General features: G+C 38.3%; 1 protein-coding gene across 1 annotated transcript in view; it reads left to right on the top strand.

Moving 5' to 3' along the window:
- Nucleotides 1–998, top strand: part of LOC109835028 — a 3581-nt gene extending 2583 nt beyond the window's left edge. The window contains exon 2 of the mRNA XM_020403028.1: nt 811–998. Within this exon, the coding sequence (XP_020258617.1) occupies nt 811–998 (188 nt within the window). The remainder of the gene's footprint in view (nt 1–810) is intronic.

Raw genomic sequence — 8842 nt, 5'->3', positions numbered from 1 at the left:
TTGGGGAGTCGAGAGGAGGATGATCTGCTACGGGGTTCTTCTGTTCCCCTTTCTGTTCAAGAATTTGAATGTTCAAACTCTTGAAGAAGGAGAATCCAATCTAATGAGCGCTGCTTTAGCGATCCTTTTTGGTCAAAAGCATACCTTTTAGTGCGGCATTGATCAGTGAAAACTTTGGTCAAGGGGGCAACCGATGAGGTAGGAGCCTAAATTTTTCTAGGCAAAAGGACTACAGCCTAAAAACTCTTTCTCTTGCTGACAGAAGTACGTATTGCTGGGCATCATCAGTAGTCTCTACTGAGCGTAGTAGATCACATGCGGTTTTCCATCGAAACGTTGTCTACTTAAAACAGGCACCGATTGCAGACATCAGAGTGCCATCACAACATCAGTTCGAATGCGTAAACGGTCCAGTCCGGTGCATGAATGATAGGAGCCTGTGGTTAGCTCCTTTTTCAGATAATTCAAAAGCTTTGACGGCAGTCGGGGGAGAAAGACAAATGACGATATCCTTGGCTAAAGATTGGTCAAGGGTCTAGCATTTGCTAAAATCCTTGATGAAACGTCGGTAAAAACCAGCATGACAAGAGAAAACCACTTCTGACATTTTACAGTTTTGGGAGCGAGGGAGCATTGCGAAAATGAGATTGTCTACCTAGCTTTGTCACGCACTCAGATTCCCCGCTATTGGAAACTACTATGTCCTAAGACCAATGCCTTGGTATTGACCATGAAATGACATTTCTCCATCTGAAGAGTCAGCATTTTTTCTCTCTACACCGTTCTAGGACTAATTTAAGATGATTACAGAACATTTTCGGGAAAATTCTGCCTTCACCAAAAATGAAAAGTCATCCAGAAAATTTGAGAAATCGCTCTACCATGTCGGAAATGAAATAGCTGTGATCAGTGCCAACGGTTGGAATGTGGCCGGTGCATTGCACCATGCCAAACAGGCATGGTCGGGTATTGCAAATGCTTCCATACGGGCAACGTGAAGCGTGGTTTTTCTCCTGATCTTCGGGAGCAGCGATAGGATGTTTGATTGCTAGATCCTGAATATCCATGCCAGGAAACAGTAGAACTCGTATGTCCTGCTAAACGCTCTTAAACATTTGGTCAATGAAAGGAAGAGGGAAGTTGATCTTTCCGAGTGGCCAAGTGGAGTTTCTCTGTAGATCAATACAGAACTCGCCATCCAGTTTGGTATCACGAGTGAGGAATCAGCCTCGATTAGCCTCAATTTGGATCACGGTGATCCCAGATTTCTTGGACACAACTTGACTGGACTCACCATGAACTATACAGAAATGCCAGGATAGATGATTCGCCCAATTGAATCGAGCACAATTTCAGAATTTCTTTTCTAACGGCTTCTTTTCATCCTGGTGCCTTAACCTACGTTGAGCATCTCTAGTAGGTTCTGCATCATTACAAAATGGATTCGGTGATTGAACAATGGTTGGTACTAATTCCCTTTATAATCAGCCATGGTCCATCACATGGCTTCCCCTGTTCTTCTCTTTAAAACAGCCTAAGAGGACGCTTCCTTTTGACTGATATTAAGTCAGAAGAATGATAACTGGTAAAGACTTCGGTTCTCCGCTAAGTAGGACATACTCTTAATTTTCGGGTAGAGGTTTGTAGCTTCTAAACTTAGGGGCTTCCTCCACAGTATGGGCGAAGCTCGGACTCGGGCGTTCTTTATCTCTAAAGCGTTTCTCGTTGCAGCCAACAGCAAAAATGCATTGATCAGCGGTCGTTCTATCTCTAGTTCGTATATCAGAAAGCTCCTCAATCATTAAATCAGATGCATCTTGAATCAGACTTCCACACTCTCCCTTGTTTGCTTACACTGCGATATTCCTTGAATGAAATTCCTTCCATGGGTTCATCAGGATGGATGCACTAGGGCTGTCTCCCTAAGTTTGAAAGATATTAATGCGTCAACAGCTCATATTCCCAAAAGATAGTTTCATCTGCACACCCCACCCCGTTCTACAGTTGATCAAAGCATTTTGAGGTGAGCTAGAACGAGTTCTTCCGATTTAGATGACGGGCGATTTGGCTTTTGAGATTGGAAGACGGGCTGCGTTTTCCGAAGACCAATAAATCAACAGGAAAAATGAACTCCTCCACTTGATCAGAACATCCTCTACCTCTCTTTCGGGAATATTTTTACAGATCTATCAGCTAACTGTAGAGTGCATCTTTTTGTTAGGTTTAAGTTCCTACACCTAGCTGTTGTAGACCGAATAAGGAAGGAGATTGCACGTGGCTCCAAGTCTAGAAGTGCCTTAGTCAATGTGAGGTTACTATGACGCATGTGAATTGTGGACAAAACCAGGGTCCTTTATATTTCAAACGGCATGGCGTTTTGAAAAAATCTTCACTGCAGGTTGCCGAGCTAAGAAACTTTCTTAGGGCGACGTTAGTGCTTTCTCTTTCTTTAGTGCATTAAAGTCCTTCAAGAACTTTGCATAAAAGGATATTGTTCGATTGCATCTAGAAAGAGGAGATGTTGATCTTGACCTGTTTATAACGTTCTTAGGATTTTCTCAAACCTGCGGGGGAGTTTTTCCTAGAGAGTTGGTCTATCTGGACAAGGGGGAACGGGCCTATACCTTATCTAGATTAGGCTCAATTCTCAAGTTCAGCATTTTGCGGTCATCAGAAGAATTGCCTTATCGCGAAGGAGTGTTTTGAATGGGAAGGGTCGTTTGATCGGTTGGCATTCTAAGCCTGCATTGTCTATTTGTTTTCCTGATCAGGATGTGATGTACTGCATTCATTTGAGCTGGCGTTGTTTGGAACGCGATCCAGTGTCTTTAGGTTCCAACAGCGTTGACTTTGAAAATTTTTCTTTTTCTCTCTCACTCAGGCAGCTGCTAGTGTGGGCCCAAGTTGGGCTTTCTAAACCGAGCGCTATGGCTTGTGTGGTCTTCGAGCTTGAGCACTTTGGCCGGTTGGTTGATGAATGAATTTGAGTGTGGATGATTGGTCAACATGTTGGATAGTTTTGCTGGTAGAAGCTTTGATTCATAGCTTCTAAACCCTATTTCAAGACACTTTAAACGTTTGTCATGATCGAATTTGATTGATTTGTTAGGCTGTCGGTGATGGATTGAGGACTGTTGGTTTGGAAAAGTGGGTTAGAAAAATTGTTCGGTGCTATTGAACGCGCAGACGAGTGTTCCCCTCGCGGATGTTGTGGGTTTGTGCGCGGAGAATGAAGTTTTGATTTTCCGGAGAGTTTCTTCGTTCAAGCAAAAGTTAGGATGATTTCTCCACACCTGGATTGTAGGTTGGAGAAAATGGATCATTCTGCCGGACGCCTGGAATGCAACTTCATTCTGTTCTAAAGCGTGCGTTGTTTTTCAGAAGAGGACATCCTCTGAAACCGTGGCTAGGAGACTGACAGTTAATGACAATCCCGGGCAGAAATATAAATTGATTTGAACCGGAGCTCGCTTCCCTTAAAACTTCTTCTAGAGCTTCTAACCTCCGCATAATCGTCCGCCATCTTCGCTCAGACGCAATGTTTGACTCCAGCGAGAAAAACCACGTGGACCTTAGACTGGGAAACAGTATGAAACCCTGTCATCACAATTTTCCACTGCATTGTTTTCTTCGGATAGACTCTCTAGCGAATCCAAGCTTTCATCGGCGTTTTTTCTTCATAAAAATCTCCCTGACACTCGATTCTAAAGAATGTTTTTGAAGAATAGTCCCAATCTTCATATATGACTGGCACAATCGCCATTTTTCTAGACCATGATGAGGACATTGGATAAAAGATCTTTAAATCGGATCAAAGAGATATTTCCAGAATTGTCTCCTGGAACAATTTTAAAATTCTGAATGCTGTTCCTAAGCGTTTACCGTTTTGTGAATAGGGAAAAAATTTCTTGAGAAAAAACGGTGACAAATTCCTCCCAAGTTGAGATGGAATTTGTCGGTAAGCTTTATACAATCATTTTTTAGCTTTGTCCTTTAGAGCAAATGGATGATAAATCTAAGCTTACATCGATCTTTCGGGTATAATTCTTACTCTTTTTATCATATAAATACTCCTCAATTCCGAGATAAATATATATGCATTTCTGTTTCATTACCTTAGGAATTTGGAAGCATGCTTAATGAATGCGGTCTAAGCTCGCAATTGCTCATTTCTTCGGGGAGTCTTATGCAAGATTTGGATGCATTTTTCGGATGGGTAACATCATATCCTGCAAGAACTGAGTTGATTTGCCATTTCTTGAATTTGGTTCAACACCGGAATTAAGCGATGAAAATGTATTTCCGAACCCAAATTTGCATACACACAAAACAAATATTTTTTTTTTATAGGAAAGAAATGAAAATTTAGTTTTTTTTTAAAGGAAAGAGAATTAGTTTTTTTTTTATATGAGAAGATAAAGAAAAAAAATCCTAACTTAAAACAAATCAAGGCAAATCACTTTTCAATCAACTCTAACTCTAGGCTTTAGCTAACTCCACTAGACCAGCTCTAACCAAAAGATTCCTACATTGAAAGATCAAAGTTTTACCCAGGTAGTTAGCCAGCGAAGGATAGTACTTAGAGGGTATCAAAGATCAATTAAGTACCTTTTCCTTGCGGAGCGCTTTACCGCAACCCCTAAACCTTGGCTCTTAGACACCAACTATCTGAGAAACTTAAACCGCTTGTCACTTAAGGATTCGTTCCATAGCTAACTCTAGGGCGCCAACGTCTAATGAGTTTTAAGAGCTTGGATTTGTGAAGTGAGGAATTTGTAATTTGTGGGCTAATGGAAGGGTGATGAAATCTCTACCTTATCTTGCATTGGTTTTGCCCTTAGTAATGATTTAATGTGTGCTGCAAATCAAGTGCTACAATCACTTTTGTGTGAATTCCTACACTATATGATATGCAACCGTAGAAATTAAAAGCGGACTAAAAAGGATGGTTAAAAGAAAATCTTTATATTTTTTTAATTATGGTCAACAATAATCAAAGTGAGAAGTGGGAAAATTGATTTTTGAGTTTATTATCTTGTTAGTTAATATCTAAGTGAAAGATGGATTTATTATGGTTCAACAAAATGTAATTTTTTTTAAATCCTAATTGTCTCATAATTGTGAATAGCTAAAGGGCTGGGAATGAAAACTAAAAGAAGACTTACCCGCAAAGCAATGCCTCCAAATTCTTGATCTTCAATTCCAAGATTTCGAAGCTCCAAGCGGTTCCTTGCACAAGAAAAATACAAAAGTTAAAGGAATCAAGTTTAATAAAAATCTATTTTAGCCACCTTCCCCAGGGCCAACAGCGCCAAAATACTTGCATGCGGCATAATTATGCCTGACCAAATTTGCATGTGCACAATTTATCCAAGTTATAGCTATAAAAAGAATCGATCCCACGAAGAAGGTGATTTAACGAGATTATTAAACTTAGTTCTTTATATTTTGCTGCGTGACAATAGGAATAAAGAATAAGTTTGTGATTGTTGAGTATTTGTTATGCACTCTATATTGCAACAGTAAATGAATGATTTTAGACGAGAGAAAGAAGAATTCAAAGAATAATTGAAATCACAAGGCACCCAGAAAAATGACATGAATTTAAAATCAAGAAAATAAACAAGATATGAAAAAGGAAAATTTAAGAATTTTAAGATGAAGATTCAAAAGAGGTAAGAAATTCTAGAATATAACTCCATAACCAATTTCAATTAAAATATAAACATATTCTTCTTTTTATCATATTTCAACTTAGATTTAATTAAGCAATAGATTATCAAACCATTTAATGGAAAGTGTAACCTATCAAATATTATCTAAGTAAATACATATCTTGTGATAAGAAACACAAATGAATAATAATCCTAGAATTCATAAGCCATAAACCTATTCAAAACCATTTAGGCAAAGCCATAAGATTATCAAATTCTTCTGTCTACCGATTAATTCTCTAGTTGATTATCCTAAACATGAAATTTAAGTACAAAAGAATAATTCCGATACATATAAAAGAATTAGACTAGTTTCATACAATTCTATAAGATTTTTACAAGAATTAAATTCACAGTCTTAAGAAATAAAAACAATGAAAAGAGAGACTAATTACAAAATTAAAAATGAAAAGAAAAATTCTAAACTATAAACCAAGAATAAATCTAATTACAAAGAAAATAAAATCTAAAGCTACAAAATAAATACAGAAATTTAAATGCAAAGAAAATGAATCTATTCTACAAATTATAAGTGCAAAAGAAATAAAAAGACAAGAAAGTAAATCTAACACACTTTACAAGCATGGAATTTTTATAATCTAAACTAATAAGCAATATAAAGAAATTACTAAAAAGAAATTAAAAGAGAAAAGAAATGCAAACTTCAAATTGCTCTTCATCTCCATCCTCTCATTCAACAAAGAGGAGAAGAACAAAATTTAAAGGGAAAACATTATTATTATATTCGCAACTAAAGTTACAATTTTTGGAAGGCCTTCTCAATTAGAGTAGCCCTCCTCTCCAAAAGAGGTTTACAAAAATTTTTTCACACTCTACCCTTCACTCCCTTACCCCTTATTTATAGCTAAATCTTTTGAATATGACGCCATTTGGATTTGTCTTTGAGCCAAGTAATAATCTCCACCTTGGAATCTTGCTTTTTTGTTCTTCTCTAGCCCATATAGGAGGCCCACATGATTTATTTGATTCAAAAAGAAAATCAAAGTTTTCAATCAATTCTGCAGCAAGCCTCAAGTCCGGCCCATGTGGGTTCATTTTTTTTTTCAAAATAAAATTCAATTTGTAGCCGGCCCAATTTGGTGTTTGCAATCAAAGGTAATCTCCAAGCCAGCAGGTCCACTTCATTTACAAGTCCGGCCCCTTTAAGCTTCCCTTGATGATTTTCCAAAATGAAAATATACAGCTAAACAAGTCCGGCCCATTGCAGCTATTAAGTCCGGTTTCTTGCATTTGATTTTCCAAAAATCACAAGCTTGTCATATTCGGTCCACTGCAGCAACAAAATTGGGTGTTATCTTTGTTTGATGGGCTGGGCCTTCAAGCTTACTTGATAAAAAATTGAACATCCAAATCTCAGCAGCAAATCCGGTCTTCTTTCATTAAAATCCAAATTTTTGCATCCAAGTCCAATTCATTCCAACTATTTGCATCCATGTCCAATTCATTCCAACTATTTGCATCCATGTCCAATTCATTCCAACTCTTTGGTGTACTCATTTTTCTTATGGGCTTTGGGCCTTTTAAAATTTAAATATTTCACTTTGGCTTCTTGAATTTCTCTTATTTCTTCATTTACTCAAGGGCCTTTGTTGAAAGATAGGATTTTTGGGATTTATTCTTCATTAACCTGTAATTAAAGATAAAAGCAATTATTAGTGGTATATTTATTCATATAAAATAGATAATGAGGGTATAAAATTGTAATAAAATGTGATCATCAGAGCTTATCTACATAATCGTGCTTAAGCTCAGCCTTAGGAGCAGCCTTGTTAGTAGTTTGAACCAAGTGTCCAGCGTCCAACTCGGAGAGGCTCTTCACATCTAGAAGTTCGTTGGCAGAAAGGAGCCACGTACAGCTGAGGAAAGTAAGCAACGGTTTATGCTTAGATGAAGGAAGAGCGAAATAGGCTCCAGTACAGCCCATCATAATGCCAAAATTCATGCCTCACACACGTGGGGAATTTTATCCCGAATCCTAAGTAGGGATAAGTCAACGCCTAACACGCATTGGCGGTTTAGTCTTTCACCGATTGAAAAAGACATAAGAATCTATGTCTGGGAACTTTTATCCCAAAACCTAAGTAGGGATAAGTTAACGCCTAACACGTGTTGCCGGATAGTCTATTCTCATAAGAAGGATGAAGTCTATGTATTCAATATCATAGCACTAAGTCTAAGAGAGTTAATTCTTTTAGCACAACGTTACATGCGCAATGGACTTAGATGATCTGCATGCTAGCCCAACTCAAACGGTAGTCGGTAAAGGCTCATCAAACCCATTGATGGTTGAGGGTTTGCCAAAAATCCTATATATATAAGAGTCATTGACGCACCAGCTTTACTAGTTGGTCTCGTGACTTGTGCATCCGACAACTTTAGGATAAGATCCATACCTATAGACGAAACAACTTTAATAGTTGGTCTTATAACCCGACATTTGGAACCGCTACACTCTAACGCCGGGTGAGCCGAAACCCTAGGTTAACACCGGTCAACGCATAACCCTAGGTTAACACAAGTCAATACGTTGTAATGAAAAGTCAACGTCGGGCGATCTCAAACCCTAGGTTAACGTCGGTCAACACGTAACCCTAGGTCAACGCTAGTCAATGCGTTACGATGAAAGTCAATGCAAGTCAATATATATTGTAACAGAGATAGTCAGTTCTAAGTCAACTCGATGACACGAGCCAAAATCAACTCACCAGTTTTGATTCAAGACTTTGATGACGGCCGGACGATAAACGCAGCGCTAGGAGAACTTCAGCTATTCGTTAAAATATCGAATAGACTGAAAATCAAAGGAGTCAAGAATCAAAGCTAACTACAGGTCCTTTTACACCGAATCGAATAGACTGAAAATCAAAGGAGTCAAGAATCAAAGCTAACTACAGGTCCTTTTACACCGACTGAAGGTTGGACCGATCATATCCAAAGTATTTTAGGCTCATCTATAAAAGAAACGAGACTAAAACACTTTGAAGGGGGTATCTGTAGGTATCAAAAATTACCTATAGGTCCCCGCACGTGGATTGAGACAGAGAGAAGATGATGAACATCACTATTCGAGTCACAGAAGCTTATTTGATGATGACAAATGCATGAAG

This window comes from Asparagus officinalis, chromosome 3 (assembly GCF_001876935.1).
Source record: "Asparagus officinalis chromosome 3, Aspof.V1, whole genome shotgun sequence".
In the NCBI taxonomy this organism is placed as follows: Eukaryota; Viridiplantae; Streptophyta; class Magnoliopsida; order Asparagales; family Asparagaceae; genus Asparagus; species Asparagus officinalis.
This window is presented reverse-complemented; position numbering and strand designations above follow the sequence as displayed.